The sequence below is a fragment of the Haliaeetus albicilla genome, chromosome 2 (genome assembly GCF_947461875.1).
Source record: "Haliaeetus albicilla chromosome 2, bHalAlb1.1, whole genome shotgun sequence".
NCBI lineage: Eukaryota > Metazoa > Chordata > Aves > Accipitriformes > Accipitridae > Haliaeetus > Haliaeetus albicilla.
The window spans coordinates 3,111,692-3,130,551 of NC_091484.1; the positions used below are offsets into that span (position 1 = coordinate 3,111,692).

An 18,860-nucleotide genomic window follows, 5' to 3' on the forward strand; every position below is an offset into this window, starting at 1 on the left:
AACCAAAGATATCTGGGTAGATATGGTGCTGACTAGATGGAGGAAAATTTCATCCTTCCTTCCTTTCCTCCCCCCCCTCCCTTTTTCTTTCATTTGAGCTTTTCTTTGCAAGCAGAACCTCCATAGCACTCCATCCACTTCTGCCAAATAATCCAAATCACCAAGATCATGTTTCAACTATCCAGATTATTTTTTTTTTTTCCCCTACGTGGGGTCTCAGCCTGTGTAGCTAGAGCAAAGGCAGCTTCCATCCAGCTCTCCGAAAGCAGGGAGCATTACGTGGGAGGTGCTCTCTGGGAGCAGACCAAAGCTGAGATTTGGCCACTCGCCCGTGGCATCAGGAGGGTCAGGATTTCATTCCAGGGGTCTGACTGCTCCGCTGCCCTGTCTCAGCCAGCGACGTACTTTGGCTGCGTCAAAGGGTAAATCCATATTTCTCACAGGCATATGACTGTGCAATGAGACGAAATCTTTTTTCAACCCGATCAGCTCCATAGCTGAGGAAATCTGAGGACCGACAGTCCCTTGTAGGGTCACACCAGCCAGCATCCCTGCAATTGCAGGCACTAGTCTTATTTCTTATTTCTGAATCTCAGTCCTGTCCTGCAGGGTTCATTTTCGCCAGTTAAAACACTAGGTTGGATGTATTTCTTCGTAGAGGTTGCAGGTTTTTCCCTGTTCATTTTCTACATCGCTTTCTTAATCTTATGTCACAGAAAGAAGTATTTTTCAGAGTATTTTTTACTATATATAGCTTCTTCATCAGGGTAATTTCCAAATTCTGCTTTCCTGCTCCTGCAGTGTAACTGTCTCTTGTGACACTGGTGGGTTTTGTTGCCTTCTGTTGTGAGATGCCAAACCTGAACCCAGGAGTGCTTAAGCTGAGGGTCTGCAGCTGCCGTGTACATGGCATTAGAGTACTTGCCATGTTGTTCAGTTCAGCTGCCACAGCAGAACCAAAGCTCTTTCCTTCTGTGTTTTGTTAGGGCAATATCAATTCTACCTGCTCCCTCTGCCCTTTTCGGTCTGATAATGTCTCAGACCTCAGGAAGGAATTTCACACAGTGGTCCCTGTATTTAGGGGGCCCCACATCACCTGTTTTTCCAAATAAAAGTTTCTGGATCTTTTACATTCACATCCCAAATCTTCCACCCACTTTAATTTCCAACAACCTCTCAGTGATGCTCAGTGTGTCATCCTGCCCTTAGAAAAGAAAACTCATCCTGTTTCTCAGCCCACCCAACAGTTAATCATCCAGCCGTGGTCTGTCGCTGGTGACTGTTTCACTTAGGAAACTCCTCGGGATGAATCTTCTCTCATAGCAGACCCCAGCACCACACTTTTTTTGCTTCAGCTGGTAAAGGATTTGCCACTTTCCATTTCCATCGATGTAAGGAAACATACAGCCTCTCATCCGGAGATAGCTGGATCTTCCTCCCGTATGTCTGTAGTTATGCGTAGGGAGTGGCTGATTTCCTATATCCCTCTTTCCATAACTGATACACCACAAAGTCCTTACAGCGAACAGAACAGAGACAGCTTTTTCGCTATTTTGCATCTTCATATATTTTAAGTTAGAGAAGGGACGCTGGCACGGCTCGTGGGACCGTGCCATGCAAGGCAAGCATTGCCTCGCAAAGTCGGGGAGCATCCCAAACGCCCCGCCAGTGCTCGGGGCAGCTCTCGGGGTCTTTGCACCATGCACGGGCAGCGATGCTGCCCTCTGACTCCGGTGCTGCTGTAACCGTCCCGATTTCTGCCCAGACAGCTCTCGGAGAGCTGCTGCCCGGGGTGGGGGGGATGTGGGGAGGCGATGGGGTTAGCGTGGCGGAGGCTCGGGGTCACCTGGACTTATTCGGGTGGCTTTAGATTTGGTCTTGGCGTAAAACGGGACGGCCGATCTGAGAGACAGGTGAACGTCCTTTCTCTATTGTTTCCGTTTTGTTTTCCACCGCGAGCTTGTCTGCTTCTGCCTATGACCGAGTGCCGGGAGAGCTCTGTGCTGACCTGCTCGGGGTGACAGGAGCTCGCCCCTCCCCGGTGACGTGGAGCCCAGGCTGTGATGAGCAGAAAAGATGCTGGCCTTTTTCTACATGCTGCTTCTTCCCCCTTTTTTATTTTCCTCCCTTTTTAAAAAAACCGCTTACTGAGCCTCCTCTGTCGCCCGTCGCTTTGGGTTCTGTGCCCACCCTTCCCATCTGCCTCGGCCGGGAGAAGTGTTCCCTTGCCCTTCCCCGGGCTGGCTGCTGCTGCAGGAGCCGTTAGTGCCCATCACGTCTCCAAAACCGCGCAGTTTTCGTGCAGGGTCCAAATATGAGTCCTCTCTGCCTCATAACCCCAGGGAAGGAGGGCTGCTCTGTGGTGGGGCTTTTCTCACCCCTCCCGCTGCAGAAAGCCAGCAAATCAGAGCGGTAACGGGGTTTGATTACTCCCATGTTAATCAAGCTGGAAATTCACTGTGGCATCTCGTCTCTGTTTATTTTGTCTTCTGATTGTAATGTCAAAAAGACAAACATATGGTTAGCCAGGACTACGAGGCTCCGATATGAAATGTGTGCTTCAGATGCTCTTTAACAGATGGTTTGATAAACATCTGAAGGCATCCGTGACCACATTTCTTCCTCTTGTATTTTTCAAAATACGATTGGGTGAAAAGCTAAAAATTAATGAACCAAATGATCATAATGATACATTAATATCAGAGAAAAAAGAAACAGAAGGATTCCAGGGAACTGGGAAACTAAAACTCAGATTACTTTGTCCAGCATGAGTTCAGTCCTGTAGGTGATGAGAGGAACCCCTTTGGAAGGTTGTCCTCAGCTGTGATTTGTTCTTGACCCTAATGAACTCAGCAAGACCTTGGCCATTATATTGAGTGAATGCTGGACTGGGCCGCCTTGTAATGTGTATGTATATCTGTGCGTGTATCTTTCTATATATCCATGTATGTATATGTCTGTCTGAGATACACACAACGTTAATATCTCTGTTCAGGGGTGTGATTAAGGCTGTTGTACGCACTGGAGGATGCCTTTGGTTGACTCAGTGGGCCCCTGCTCATCCAGCCTAGGGTGTCTGAGGTGTCACTAACCGCTACTGCCCATGGGAACTGGTGTCAATCACAGGAGCCCCATGGGCCACGTTAGCCTTGGTTGGCGTTTGACCTTCTAACCGATTAAACTGGTGTCAGAGACTCATGCTGGGACTGATAGTAATCTGGAAATAATCAGTTGCCTTTAGGGGAGCGGATTATTTGCACGGAAGGGACTGCATCTTTCCATAGGGACTGCGGAGGAGACTAAGAGGAGAGTAACCCACGTGTCTCCCTGAGGCTCTGCATGCTGAATATCCCACTCCCATGCCGCGATGCTCAGACCCCAGCTCCAGAACAGCCCCACCGGTAGCACCACCGGTCCCCGGGGCTCCCTGGGGTGCGGGGTCCCATTGCGGGTACCTAAGGAGTCCCCAGGACGCAGAGAGTGGTGTGGGCTGAGCTTGCACGGGATGCCACGAAGCAGAATGAATTCCTGCAAATTCCTTCTGTGTGTGCCTGTGAGCTCCTCCGATTGCTGAGTTCAAGCGTAAAACGAGATTGGGGGTTTATGCCCTTCGGGCCTTTTCAGTCTGTCCGTGAACTCAGCAAGTGATGCCCGCTTGGTGACCAGGTGGGGTGATGGGGACCACGTCATTACCCTTCCGCAGGTAGAGGGCTGCTCCATGGCGTGGAGAACCCTGGTCGTGGTGGCGATCTCCTGGCAGGGCAATGCCTGAGCAGTGATTTGGGATGGGCTCCCGGGAGCTGTGGTGGTGCCTCAGCAAAGCTAGTAACTTCCCAGAAGTGGTAGGGCCCGTCTAAAAAGCGTTATGAAAAACAGATGCGTGAACACAGATGTTCAAATCCCTTCCCATAACGGAGTGCACCACACCCTGTTTTTATCTATTTGTATTTTTTTAAATGCCAGGCTTAATATAATGCTCTTTCCTGTACGACAAGTGCAAATAATTCACAGATCAACTAGCTCTCTTTGTGAGGGTTTTTTTTTTTTGGAAAGAAAAAGGAGAAATTTGAACCTTTTGGATGTTGTTGGACAAAACAAGTTAAAGTTTTGGCTCTCCATGGCTTAGAGAATTAAAAAAATAATCTTTTTTGTCTGTTTGGAGGAAGAAGAGGGTACTTTGTGTTTCCAATGCAGATGAAAAAAGTCTTCCTGCAGGACTCAGTCAATCGTAGATGAACTGACGCCACCAATTCAATGCAGAATTTGTCATTATAATGTCTAATAATGACATTATTAATATGTCTAATAATGACATTTATTGACCACAGTGAGACAAATTTCAGAAACCCTCTTGATTTTTAATTTTTTTTTCACTTAACACTCAAACAGAAAAATCCTGTCATGAACCCGGCCCTCAAAACACCTGTCTTTTAAACCTAGAGTCAGTAATCAAAAGTTTCCTGTCTGGCATTTGCTTCCAGGTCTAATTTTTACTCTCCCCTCATTTCCAGTAAAAGCAAACCGTGCAGAGAGTCACTATGCGGATGCTGCTCAGGAAACTCTAGGTACCACGGGAAATGCGTCGCACGAAACTAATCAAAAGCTGCACGGCTCATTCTCCCTCTACCCTGCTACCACCCGTTCTGATCACTTCTCTGCTTAATAGAGGTACTAGATGAGTAAAAGAAGGTGAAAGAGCCTCCCCATTGCCCGCTCAGAAATTAGAGGTTTCCTTGTCTGCTAATGGTGCGGAACACGTGAATCAAGGAGACAAGGATGGGGAATTTGGCCTGGGCTAGCAAGCCAGTGTCTGCTCAGCAATGAAGGAGGCCAGGAACTGAAGTTTAACAAATGATGGAAAATTTAAAAAAACCACCAAATTTTTTTTAAAAAACGACCCCTTCCTCCCTATTGCTCCATCCCTCCTCAAGGTCCAGGGAACACTTGCAAATTGAATTGCACTGTACAGCGATATCGAGTTAGTAGCACGAGAAATACCAGCCTCCTACCTCTGCTCAATCACCGTTTCTTTGGCTCTCTCAACACTACAAATTGACCTTTCCTAGTCTGGTGGCCTTTGGAAGCCACGGCTTGCCTATCTAGCACCTCTACTACGCAGCTAGAGAAGGACTAATCTCAGCCTGTCCCACCAGACGTAGGGGATACGGGTTCCCCGTAGCGTTGACATTGGCATTGTGAATGGTTCTGTTTCTAGATCCCGTGGGGAACAGATAGCTAGAGCAGAGGGATTCGTACGAGCAGTGTTTTCATCTTTTTCATCAAGCTGACAATTGTTAGGCGGCTTCAGAGAATTCCCAGTGAGCATCCCTTAGCGCGCCCATCTGATGGCCATAAGGGTACACAGATACATATATCTTATTTTACTTCTGCATAAATATGTCTGCTCCCATGCCTGCACTGGAAGAGTCTCTTCCCCCGCCCCAGACACTGCTTCTCAGCAGCAAACGTGCACCTTCTTGAATTACCAATGCCCAGAGTTTGCATGCTGTGAATGCTGGCAGGTGAACCCCATCAGCTCTTCCCCCCGCAGCCAGGCAGGTGGAAAGCCCAGGAGTGGCAGGGCACTGAGTGATGCCGCATGTTTGTGAAATTGGATTTTTGCATGCTCTTTTTTGGAGTCCGTTTTAATTCTCAAAATCACCAGTCGCTGTCTCCCTCAGAAAGCCAACAAACTACAGTTTTAAAAGTATAAAAGTATATGTATCTCTGATTTTCTCCATTAATTGTTCCAACTTGTATCTTTTCTTTTCTTGCTATTTTTTTTCCCTGCTGGCTATTTTTATTATCTGTCAGTCTAGAGGCTAGGACTCATGCCTGAGACTTGCGTGTACCAGAAGCGCAGCAGTAGCGTGGTAAATCCCATCTCTGAATGGGTACCAAAGAGGAAGGGGGCATGATCTAGGTTTCATAATAAGCAGTTCTCCATGGTGGGAAATCCCTTGTACCTGGAGAAATAGCCTGAATCTTTGAGTTAGCCTCCTGCTATGTGTTTTGACGGTACTGTGGCCTTCCTTGAAGATTATCCTCGAAAGGACTGCTTTAACTATTGGGTGATCATCAGTTGCGCAGGTAGCATTTCAACACATTTCCAAATGGCAAAGATTTGGTCGATAGCCTAGCTGAAGAAAGTTGTCATGACTTCTGTAGTGTTTCCATTTTCCAGGTGAGGTGGTTTTATCCGTGGAGGCAGAGGCGTAGTGCAAGCAGGGACTTCTCCCCAGAGAAAAGCTCCTTTCAATTGCTTAATGTTGAGGTTGGTTTGGGCAGAGATTAGAACAAGCAGTGATATTCGTAGTGCTGTCCTCTCACCTGTCCATGTCCAGTTCTGTTTTCTGGAAAATCAGCCACTCTGATCTTAACGTCTTCCTTGCATGTCTTCCTAGGCATGAATTTTTAATTGGTAAAGCCAGTATAATGTTTTCTATTTTCTACTGAACTCCTTCCTGCTGTGGTCCTCATTTCATCTCCCCCATCTTGAGTTCTGCAAGGGAAAGGGAGGATGAAACAAATTATTGTCTCAAGATCTTCTTAATCCATTGGAAACCCTGAGAAGGAGGATTACAGACTGTGGTTCTTCCAGTCAAAAAGGAGTCTTGAACTTTGGAGTAGCTACAAGAGCTGTGTTACCTGCATCCATCCTGTATGTAGTGGTTTACGCTGTGCTTTAATAAAACTATAGGTTAACCGTGAAGGGACATAAAAATAAGTCCAATGTCTTGTTTTCCTGGACCCTTGGGCTACCTGCCTGCAATCCCCCACTGCACAAGCTCTTAGGGGCAGATGCCAGCACTTTGATGCATCTAAGGCTGAGCATATAACAAAGTAACAGTAAACGATGAGGCAATCACGGGAAACTCAATGTAGGTAAATTAATAGAAAACTCCTTAGAAGCCGTGGTTTCTTAATGTATTAAACAAAGATCTCTAGTCAATAAATGCAATAATGCATGCGTTTTTAGACAGTAATGTAACTATACCAAGCCAGATTATCAGGTCTATCATATTCTGCTTTGTAAAAGACTTCTTGGCATCTACTCAGAGAGAGGGAAGGCACCACAGAGACCTGAAGAAATGGCACACAGACCAGTGAAGGAAAGGTGTTTGCAGAGCCCTTGACTGGCCTGTGGGTCTGGGTGTAGCATGTTTCTTAAAGTCTTGTTTAGGAATAATCAGCCAGCTCCAAAGATGCGATCTAGCTGTTTTGCTTTGCTCCTGAAATGCAAAAGAGCTGAGCTGGCAGGTAGCAAAAGGTTGCGAGAAGGTGCAGGATATGTCTGATGTGGTGTTTGACAGTGCTCAGCATCAGTTTGGGGAAAAAAAGGCTGTGGGCTAGGAGGAGGGGGGCGATTGTAACAGCAATGCTGCAAAATACCAAAGGCCAAGGTTAAAGACACGGGTCTGGTTCCAGTGTCCCTTCTCTCACCCGAGGCCCTGTGCTCAGCCAGGCTTACGTGGTGGCTGAGGGGATGGTGCAACTCTGGTCTTCCCCATTATGAGTTCAGTTGACTCCCTTCAACCCCAGTCTAACACCGTGGTTGTGGATGGGGAAGAGAAGAGGGATTACTCGCCATGACATTGATCATTGGCTGACCTTTTGTTTTTCTTATGGCCAGGGGTTGCTCTGCTTCTAGAAACTCCATTCTCTGGGCTGAATTCACCTTTTCAATGGCTTTTCTGAAATCACTGGAGGCAAACCAGGCTCGAGCCTGGTCCTCTCTTGATTTCTGCTCTAGTTATGGCAAGTTTTGCACACACAGATGTATTTTCCTTTCCTTCATGTGTCCAGTAATTGGTTTCTGCCTCTTAGTCACACCTGCGACCAGACTGGAGCCCAGTGATAGCCACAAAGGCTGTCATTCACTCCTGGCACTCCTGCTTGGTTTTAACAAGCTGTTCTCATATGCCATGAGCTCAGCACAAACTCTGGATTAGGCAACAGCCTCATTTCCCAACAGGAGATAACCTCATTCTCCTGGCCATAGCTTCTCGGAAGAATGAATGCTGTTACTGGTTGAGTTCATATGCAGAGATGGATCTGAGTCCATCCTAGTCCAGCTCAGTGTGGCTAACATTTGCTGCCTACAAAATGAAAGGAGAAAATGAAACAACTGCTCGAGCGTGGTTTAAAATCAATGACAAAACGTTACGAGTGGTACTTTTTATTGATCCAAAATCACTGCTAACGTAATGAGTCCTCATTTTTAAAAAGTACTGGTTTAATACTATAGAGGACTGTGGAATGAACCCCAGACAAGAGGATTTCAAACAAGAGCTCAGACCCCCAGCATCCTAAGGAGGCTGATGGCAGCTCATTTGAAGGCTAGTTCTCGTGCATTTTGCTGCTGAGCGCTGGGCTGTTCAACCTAAATGAATCTAAATACAAAGCCCACTAAAGCAGTGAGCATCTTTCTGTCAGCTGTGGGACCGTGCACTGGTCCTTATGTGTTCTTCCAGCATGGGCTCTCATTTTTTGACTGGCAGCAGAGAAAAATCAACTCGGGTTCTATCCTTTGTTAAATCCAAGTAAAAAGCTGAAAGTTTTGTAAAGCTTCCCCAAAGTCAGCCTGGAAACATAATGGTTTAGTTATCGAATATGTCTTTAATAGATGCCAACTGAAAGTGGCTATGAAGACCTAGGAACTAATGCATGCCCTATTACGCTGTTACGGCTTCCCATAATCTATGTCTCCAGTTGCAAAGCCACAGTTTTCTTTCCCTTCCCTTCCCCTGGCACGAGCAGGACGCCTGCCCCGTGCTCACACCGCTCTTAGCTCTCACGATTGCAAGCTTCGGTTCATGTTGTCGTGTGTGGCTGGATTACTGCTTTCCTCATTTTCACGTCACTGACACAGACACCTTCCGCTGAACTGAGGCTCATTTACCATCTACTTGAGCGACATCTAAATACCATTTCTCCGAGACACTCTGCATCACTCTGCATGACTTTCTGGTTGAATGAGAACATGATCTTGGATTAGCTGACAACATATATGTCTCTATATGTCTATATTTCTTTTGGACTCTTTCCTACCAGCTCCTGCAGACCCCAACAGCATTCTCCTCTGCAGGGATTGTACTTGCGTGTGATTCCAGGTGTCATTTCCAATGAGAGAATTGCATGGCAGAGGGACAAATTCAATTAATTGTTCATGTTGTCTCATGTCGTCTATGTTAAAACAAAGAAATTACATCAGGTGTTGGGTTTTTTTCTGAGCAGTGACTACTCGGGAACAAAACCCACCCCGATCTTAATTGTTCATCAGATTTCTATGAGATTTTTTAACGTGTAAAAGCGTTGCACCTCATGCTATCAGGCTTGAAACTCCTCGCTCACATTCCTTACTGAGTTCAACGCTTTGTTTTTTGCCTTTTGTGATTCTTGCAAACATTTGCAGCACATTTATTGTGGGAATGGAAAAGGGGCCCCAAAGAAGAGGCCCTGCCTACTCAGTGATAGGCAACTGCTTTTATGCTGAGATCAGAGATGGGAGCAACTCAGCAGAGGATGAGGCACAAAGACATGGCTTTGAATTCTGAATATTGGTGTGTTGCTGATTCATTTTTATAAAACTTATTTTTAAAAAAGACCAGGTAGTTCAAAGTATTAGTACTACTGAAATGCAGTAGATTCCAGGAATATTATTCTGTAAAATCAACTAAAATAAAGAAAAAAAAAAATCCAATTGGCCTATTGAGGATCAAATGACAAATAAAATTTCAATCTGGTTTCTAATCCAAGAAACACAGAATGAGAATTGCTTTTAAACCTTTGGCTCATTATGTACGATGATTTTGGTAGCATTAGTGACTAAGGCTTACATCCAGAAAGGTATTTAGGCACATGCTTGTTCCTAGATTCCTGTGTGGATTTGTACCTCTGGTCTGATTTTCAGCTACGCTGAACATCTGTTGGTCCCACGGCTTTCAGACAGGCCCTGCAGGTGGGCAGCACACTGGAAATGAGATCTCCAGTACTTATCTGAATTAAAACCGCATCATTAATTGGAATAATTCTGCCTTTTCTAACTTAGGCGTGAACAAATTTTATTTTCTTTCAAATGTATCTTCCAATGGCCGCAGATAACCCTGCCCTGCAGCCCAGGAGATGCTGCAGCAGGGCAGCAGTGCCTCCCCGGGATCACGCTGTGCAACTCTGGAAAATGCTGCCTAAGCACCTTTCTTTCCCTGTAAATGTTCAATGTCTCGCAATGTAAAGTGACTTCTTAAAAATAGCACCTTCTTACTCAACAAATCTGCGCCCTGTGTGTCTTCGAGTCACGTCTTCTTCCTTTACTGACAAAAACGAATGTCTGTTCCCGTCAGCACGGTACAGCTGATACGGCTGGGGAAAAGGGAGCTGCATTTTGCTTTGCTTCAAATAGCAGCAGTTAAGTTCTGATTGAAGAAACCCCGTGCCAGTTTTGAAGGCAAAGGAGGACTGTTTGGCTCTGAGTTTTAAGGTGGTGTTGCTGAGAGACAGAAAAAAACAGGTCTTTGGTTGGTGACCTGGAAATCTGATGTGGATATCAAAATTCCTGCAATGTTCCTCCTGCAAATTGAGTCAGAGCATTTGCAGCAAAAAGATAAATGGCTACTGCAATGGTACAGAGTATTGGGATTTAAATCTGCATTTTTACTGAGTTTTGATTTACTTATATATCAAATATTGGCTGTACGTGCAAGTGCCTTGCACTGGTTGTCTTACTTCTATTAGTCTATTTTAATAATCAATTGCTGTTCAGAAAATTATCCAAAACTATTTGCAGTTTGGTTTCCCCAGTGCTGTCTCTATAAAGTTTGCTCTTTCATAAAGTTTCACAAAATCTTTTTATTTTGCAATTTTCATGTGGGAATTCATCATCTTCATTTGGGTGAAAGTTTTCATTTACAAATTTCAGATTTTGGAAAATAGTTAGAGCTGGGTGGTCAGCAGACTATTTCTCAGTGAGATCATCTCTGTGTCTGGAGAGATCTTCTTTTCAAACCATAATTACAAGGTTTTAAAGCAATGGGATTCTAATAGGAAAACAGCAATAAAATGCCATATCCTAAAGTTGTAAAATTTTGCTTTGCATGTTTATGAGACCTGTAGCAGACCTGCAGATAGATGTTAGCTAGTTTTTAGATTGAATCTTTATAGGATACAAAGGAATTGCACATTTAAGTGTTCATATTTAAGTCTTTAAATATAAGACTGGAAAAAGAGGAACTCTTTGGAATATATAAAAGGGGCAGATCATGTTTTAAGAGGGAGGAATACAGGAGCTGAAGAAAGGGAAAGGACAGGTCTGAACACCAGAAATGAAGTGTTTCCAAGCAAGTTAAAAGTTTAAGATAAAGGTGCTTTTTTATTGGTATTTTTTTTAATTAGGTGTAGGGTTTTGGAAGGCAGTTGTGAAAGAAAAGCTTCCTCGCTCGTGATTGGAGCTGATCAGTGATTTAAGGAATCATAACCTCATTGTTTAACGTCATTCTGTCCCGCCAGCCCTGGCATCCCACGAGGGGCTTCTGTTTAAGTCCTCATTACTTTCTCTCTCTTAATAATCATTCCCATTTCACTCATTATGGCGGAAACATTTCTACAATGCTTTCTTTAACCAAAAAAAAAAAAAAAAAAAAGAAAATAAATACATATATTTAAAAAAACCAAAACAACCCAACAGCAAAACTACATCTCACTGCTGCTTGGAAGTGCTCTTGGTTTCTAATGGCTGGTGGGGAAGGACTGCGTGGTTTCCAGAATGACTCCTCCTGCTGTCTCCTTTTTGTCTTTGTTTCAACGTGTTTCTCTGAACAGTCAGAAGGTCAGTTTGAAAGATCGTGTCTTCTCCAGTCCCCGCGGTGCTGGCACCAAAGGGAAAGGCTCTCCACAGGCTCAGGGCATCAGGAGGTCCCCCAGCGCTGACCAGAGCATCGAGGACAGCCCGAGCAAAGTGCCCAAGAGCTGGAGCTTCGGAGACCGCAGCCGAGCCCGGCAAGCTTTCCGCATCAAGGGAGCAGCCTCGCGGCAAAACTCAGAAGGTGAGGGGGGCTTGGGGGCTCCGTGCCGGACCCCAAATCCCCAGCTGGCCCCGACGTCCTCTCCCTCCCCACCTAAGAAGGGCAGAGCTGCCAGCCAGGGTGCTTACGTAGGTCTCCTTCCCCTGCCAGTCCTTTAGCTTGGGGTATAATAAGAGATAAGAAAACCCCTGCTGACACCCACGATAACGTCTATATTTATGTATATAGGGACGGGGAAAGGAGGGAGAGTCAGGCCTCTAGAGAGGGATGACAGCGGCAGTTGTCATTGCTGGATGTCACCTTAACGCGTCTTGGGAAATGTTCTCATTTGGATACTCAGCAAAACTATCTCCGGTGCTTCCCCCGGGGTTGCTGTTTGCAATCCGACTCGTCTTTCCTTGTGCAGCACCAGCATGGGAAATAGTAACACGTTGTCTTTATCCCTCCCTCTCCCAAACCCAGAAGCAAGCCTCCCCGGAGAAGACATTCCCGATGAGAACAAAAGCTGCAACTGCGAGTTTGTGACCGAAGATTTGACGCCAGGACTGAAAGTCAGCATCAGGGCAGTGTGGTAAGAGAGGGAGAAGGGGGAAGCGTTTCGGAAAAATAAGTAATAGGGGAAAGAAAAGAAATTTAAAGTCTAAGCAGAGGTGGCAAATGCTGAAATGTCTGTGCTGCAGACTGTTTTTCCCCTGGGTGGCCTGCCCTCCTTTACAGAAAATGCTGCCAGAAAGTGCAGTTTTTGCTGAGGGAAGGAATAAACAGAGAAACAGGAAAATCCCCTGCAGGGATGCATCCAAATGATTATTTTCACCAGCTTTGAGATTTAATGCTGACAGTTATAAAAGCGGTGGAGAGAGGACACTCGCGCAGTTGATAGTCCAAGGGGCATCGGGGACCCCGTCACAGGCAGAGCTTCAGCCACGAGCCCCCCCAATCTCCTTCCCCTCTCCTATTGCCGCATCCTCTCCCAAACCCACAGGCTTGGGATTTATTCCATTTTCCTTCCAAAGCAGCTCCCTGCGGTGTTTTTTATCTGCCACTAAGCAGGTCAGGCTGCAGCCTAGGAACTATATTTTGCCTTTCCTCTCCATCTCCTGCAGCATTATGAGATTTCTCGTCTCCAAGCGCAAGTTTAAGGAGAGTCTTCGACCTTACGACGTGATGGATGTCATCGAGCAGTATTCAGCCGGTCACCTGGATATGCTCTCCCGGATTAAAAACCTTCAGGCCAGGCAAGAGACCCCTCTCTTTGCTTTATTTTTTTCACTGTTTTTTCTTCATTGCGGAGGTATTGCCAGGAGAGAGACACTTTCCTTTGCAGCTACAGCTTATTCTTTTTCTTCCTAACAGAAAGCCTCAAGGAAAACATCAATGCTTGTGGCTGGAACCCACAGGGATGAGCAGGACAGGGACTGCAAACGGTGGTGGTGTGCCACTAAAACTGCCTTAGCGCCCACCCCAGGACATACACACAAAAATCACGGCTCATCCTCCTCCTTTGCTTTGGGAGTTTCTGTCATTATAGTATATCCCATAGGTAAGGCAGGTGTGTATCTCTGCTCCTCCTGGCAGGATCGCAAAGGTTTGGTGCCCCAGTCTTAAGGCTAAAGTGGCTAATTTGGTACCTTTCTGGGAGTGATACGAAATCAAATCTGGTGTGCTGGTTGTGACCCTGCTGCTATGGGCAGAGGGGGTAGCAGGGAAGCAGTTAGGATGCTAAGCTGTTTTAGGAGGAATCCCTCCTCGGATGGCACAATCTGCTGAAAATACGTGCAGATGGGGATTTCTAATCCAAGCCCACCGCCACAGGTGTGGTTTAGCTAAGCTGCGTTTCAGCTTCTGTGCTCAAATTTTAGGAGGAGAGGAGTTATTTTTAATAGGGGAAGAAATGTGAAAAAGGGACAAATGGAACTGAGAAGGGCATTTAAAATTTAATTTTCTCCGGAAAAAAAACCCAGATGAATTTGGTCCCCTGAACAGAGGATCTCAGCTAAACCTTTTTGTCTGACCATTCCTCCCTGAGCCCTGATGTCCCACGTTGAAAATGAGACCCCAAACCCCCAACACCCCCCGGCTGTGTCGGCTCAGCAGAAGTAGCCCCAGTTCTGCTGAGCTCGAAGGACACCCAGAACAGAGGCAGGGATTGGCCATAGGCTATTTCCAGTCAAAATAATATACCATTTACGTTTACACTTGGAGAATGAAAGTATTTCTCTTGATGGCTGTGGCAGCCCAGCTTCCTCTGGAAGCCATTGGGGAATTTTTCCTTTCATTTCAAACCCATCTAGGTCCCTGGTAGAGTCAGCAAATGTGCAAAAAAAAATGTGTTTGCATATGCAAACAGCTAATATGAACCCCAGGAATGGAATAGGAAAACTGTCCTAGGAAAAAGAGGAATCTCTCTTCTGCCATTAATCTCTCAGAGACCATTTCAACTCTGCTATTTTTGATGTTCAAGCAGCAGTGGTAACTTTCTCAGCGTTGCTGCACACTGTGCTTTTCCAGATATGCAGCCAGAAGGTAAATTCTCCCTTGCGATGGAGACTAAAATATCCTGGAGAACTTCCTCTCTTTGAGCCTCTCACCCCTGTTCAGTATGAATTCAATGAGTATAGATCCAAGACGTGTAGCTGAATCTGGAGAGGGAAGAGAAGGAGGAGGGGATTGATATTTCCTAACTTTAAGAACCTGAAACGAGAGGCCTCCGGGCTGCCTCTGCAGTGGGTCATGAGCCATTGGGGTTGTCATCTCCACTGGCTCCAGATGGGACACCTGAGTTTTCAACACCCCGAGCTGGTGTGGCAGATTGCCTCACCGTCCACCCAGGTCTCCCATTGCCAATCCTTCAAGGTGATGTGCTGCAAAGACAAAGTAGTTTGGTTAGCTGGGGTTTTTTGGGGTAGTTGGGGTAAGGAGTTGCAGCTTTCAAAGACCAAACTGAATTCTCCTCTTAGCTGTTCCTATGGGACTGCGAGGCTGAGGTTGCTGAGGCTGGACTAGGCTAGGGCTGCCATCCACCCCATTGCAGGGAAGTCAGGAAGACCAGGAGCCACTTCAAAAGCGTGAAGTACCTGGATTTGGGATCCAGGGCTACCAGGCAGCTTCACTGCTTTCAACTATCCCCACTGAGCAGGAGACCAGTGATGGTGATGGGCGCAGACCCCCTTGGGGTCATCCTTCAAAGCACTCATCATCATAGCTAGATGGGCGCCAAGAGGTCCCATGGCTGGTCACCTGCCCAGTACAACTGGAAGGGGCACCAGCTGTAGACGAGGTGTGGGCCTGGGGTGGCCGTGGCCGACGTTGGGGCATGACCAACTGGTGCTAGAAGTATGGTGCACCCGTATGGTGGAGCCCAGGGAGGTTGTCACGGGGCACCTTGGAGAACAGATATTTTTATTTCCCTTTCCTTCAGCAATCAAAGCACTTTGTTCTCCCTGCCAGCTCAGCTCAGCAGGGTTGGCTGTGACCTCCTGTAGCCAGAGCTTTGGTGGATTAAAGCTGCATTCGAGGAAATTTCTGGGGTGTCTACATGCACTTTCCTCTTTAATCATTAATGCCTCTGTCACTGTGTCTGTAATGTGCTCTTTTCACTGTTGTGTTCACACTGTCTCGTGTCTCATCCTGACACCTTGCCAACCATGGATGTCTCCCATTCATTGAGTTATACAATCCCGCAGCGTATCTCGCTGACTCCCAACAGCTCATGCTTTTCTGAACTAGCTGAGGATGTGTTATCTAGCACTGGAACTGAAAGGAGAATGAATATATGTTGTTTCATATCCAACCGCCTCAATGGGATATTGCTACACATATGCAAATATATTCCAGAGGGTAAAGCATGTTGCCTATTATATCTGGGGCGGGGGGATCTCCTAACAATGTTTCAGTGGTGCCTAAATCTCCAAATCTTACCCCGGGGTGGGTGAGACTCTGGCTTTCACCGACAACCAGGTAGTAGGAGGGAGCCTTCTGTTTCCAGCGGAATATATTTTCAAATTCTCTCTCTTTCTCTCTCTGTCGTTCTGTATTTCAGTTGTTTCTTTCTGCAACTTTTCTGACCAACTTTTCTCTACGTGTTGCTTCATTATGCATTTTGCTGGTGTCTTTTTTCTTATTTACTTTGCCAGGATAGATATGATTGTGGGTCCCCCACCCCCTTCAACTCCCCGGCATAAGAAGTATCCAACCAAAGGACCCATGTATTCTTCCAAAGAATCTCCCCAATACTCGCCTAGGTTAGGATTCACCAAAATGCCGCTTTCTCTGGATTTTTCATTTGCTTAATGTCAAACCCCTTTCATGCCAGTTATATGACGGCATTTATCACTTAGCAGTGCAGCTTGCTAAATCATGACTCAGAAGGCCTTGCTACTCTGGGTATGCTCTGATTTACTTTCAGTAATGAGCTTTCATACTAGGCAAGCCAAAGGGGGGGGAAAAAAGGACATTCATGCAGTCATCAGTAACCATCAGTTTCTTCAGCTAGCATATTTTCTATTTTCAGTCTTCTTCTAGGTGTTAGAAAGCAAAATTATATCTTTTAAAAATCTCATATTTTGTCAGGCTATCTTCAGATGTAAAAGGTGGAATATTTACCCACAAAACCATGATAAACTGAACGATCTACTTTCTAAAAGATGAAACACTCCACACACAAGCAAAGGAGCCTCTGCAGCTCTTTGTACTATGAAATGAGTTTACTTCAGTGGGCAAAGTAAGAATGAAGTGTTTCATATCCAATGAACACAGTGGTCTTTTTTTCTTGCTGATGCAACTCTACCGACCACGGAGGAAAAAAATTGTGTTAAAATATTACAACCACGGGACTCATAGTAAAAAAAAGGAAAAGATCCTGATTTTGCAAGCAAAAAGAAGAGCAGGAGGCAAACCCAGCCCTCAGTCACACAGCGAGATTTTTCTCATTGCCCTTATTGAGTTCTCTCCTTAGGCAAAATCGTACCTGAAACTGATGCCACGAGGAACATATTCTCACTGAAGTTCCCATTTTAGGGCATTCTGAGGTCTGGTCAGCAGGGCCATGAGCTGAGCTGTATTTTCACCCTGTATTGAGACCACTGGAACCCAAGACTAGTATAAATATTTGCCAGAAAGTAATTTTCCATGCACAAATCGTAGGTGATTTTTAAATGCAGCAAGCTTAGCCTCAAGGTTTTTTTCTAAATATACTTGCCCTCCCTAAGAGCTAATACGTGACAAATCTCTTGATTTTTATTTAAGCTGCTCTGAGTAATCTTCACTAGAGGAATGTGAGTAAAAGGAATATTGAAAGCTTACCTTTTCCCACTCAGCTAGCTCAAAGATTAAAAAAATAAGATAATTTTCCAGAAGCCCCAAGCTTCATGCTTGGAAAAAAGATGCTCTCAGAAAAGCATTTTGCCCATATCTGCTCCCTGCCAAATGATAAGGCCCAAAACTAGTCTTTAAAAATGAAATAACTTTCTTATCTGCAAAAGCATTTTGATTTTAAGATAAAAATACATATTCAAGTGGATTTTGTTGTATTTAACCTATAAGATTAGGTGTGCCACAAGCCTTCACTAGAGGCAAGATTTTCACGTGAAAGCTTGTGCCTTGCACACAGAAAAGGTGATCGATGGATACTAGGGGAGGAGGCCTCGAACTGGGATATTTATTTTATTCGGTCCAAGTCTGTTGCCATATCAGCTTAATGTTAATGACTTCCCCCACCCTGTTTTTACAGTTTCCAATACTGATGGCCAGATTAAAAATCTGTTCACACATGCCCACTAGGGTCCTGGACATTAAGCCTTTTTTTAGGAATTGCTCCCTTTTTTAATGAATTTTCTCATTTCTTCTTTATTGAGCTGTGGCTGAGAGGCTCCAGAAAGCAGCAGAGTACAGAAGGCTGCTGAAACCTCTGTTCCCATCCATTAAAAGGCTTATGCTGTGCTTAATTTTCGGCAGCTGCATCCTCCCACGGACACCGGTGGGACTTGTGGGGTGCTCGAGGTGCCCAATGGGTGGGAATCAGAGCTCTGAGCAGCCCCAAGCCCAAATCCAAAAACTCTGGGTCAGGCTCTGCTGCTGCCATGGCTTTCATCATCTCAGCACCGCGTGGGTCCATGCCATGGGGACATGTGCCGTGGGGTCCCCATGGGCTTCACCAGCCTCTCCTTTTGAGCCTACACATCCCTGTTTTAGCCAAATGCTGCCCAGAGAAACAAAACCGAGTGATGTCCCATGAGCTATCTCGACCCCGTGGATCACATTGTGGTGCTCTAGTGACAAGGGCTCAGTTCAGCCAAAAGTTTTCTGCAAGTAGCTCCCAGCAAAGGTGGCTGGATACTAGGGGATGTCCACAGCTGTGATTTGGCTGAAGGTGTTTGCTCCATGCTGTACACACAGACAATTTGGATTAAATTCCCTTGATCAGCTGACTTAACATAGAATAGGGGCAACCTCAGCTGTAATTTTTAGACAACAGATACTGGTCAAAATATGTCTAGAGCAAACTTTATTGCCAAATGAGGAGGTAAGTAGCCAGTCCTGTGACATGGATGAAGGGGGTTTGGCTTCAATGCCTGGATTGCGTACAAAAAATTATAAGAGATAAAGAAAAAAAGAAAAGAATTGAATATATATTCCCAAACACTTCATTTTTATCTCATTTGAGCCGTTTGACCTTTTGATGTCTGCTTCTGGCCCGAGGGTGACATATTACACCTCTTTGCATGCACTGTTAGCATGAAGCATAATGAAGCATGAGAAAACCTGCACTGTGGCTGATGCAAGACTTTACATTTTTTTTGTATCATTAGAAAGAAGGAAAGATATCAAAGTTCACTTTAAAGA

At 45.5% G+C, this 18,860-nt stretch overlaps 1 protein-coding gene across 10 annotated transcripts in view; it reads left to right on the top strand.

Annotated features, from left to right (window-relative positions):
• KCNQ2 (potassium voltage-gated channel subfamily Q member 2) overlaps positions 1 to 18,860 on the top strand; it is a 77,856-nt gene that overhangs the window by 43,954 nt on the left and 15,042 nt on the right. For 2 of the 10 annotated variants that reach the window (XM_069803173.1, XM_069803182.1), the window contains 5 exons: positions 4,512 to 4,565; positions 11,818 to 12,041; positions 12,483 to 12,591; positions 13,124 to 13,255; positions 16,154 to 16,261. In XM_069803173.1, coding sequence (XP_069659274.1) covers positions 4,512 to 4,565; positions 11,818 to 12,041; positions 12,483 to 12,591; positions 13,124 to 13,255; positions 16,154 to 16,261 — 627 coding nt within the window. The remainder of the gene's footprint in view (positions 1 to 4,511; positions 4,566 to 11,817; positions 12,042 to 12,482; positions 12,592 to 13,123; positions 13,256 to 16,153; positions 16,262 to 18,860) is intronic. The other 8 variants (XM_069803208.1, XM_069803222.1, XM_069803190.1 and 5 more) reach the window with 5 other exon arrangements.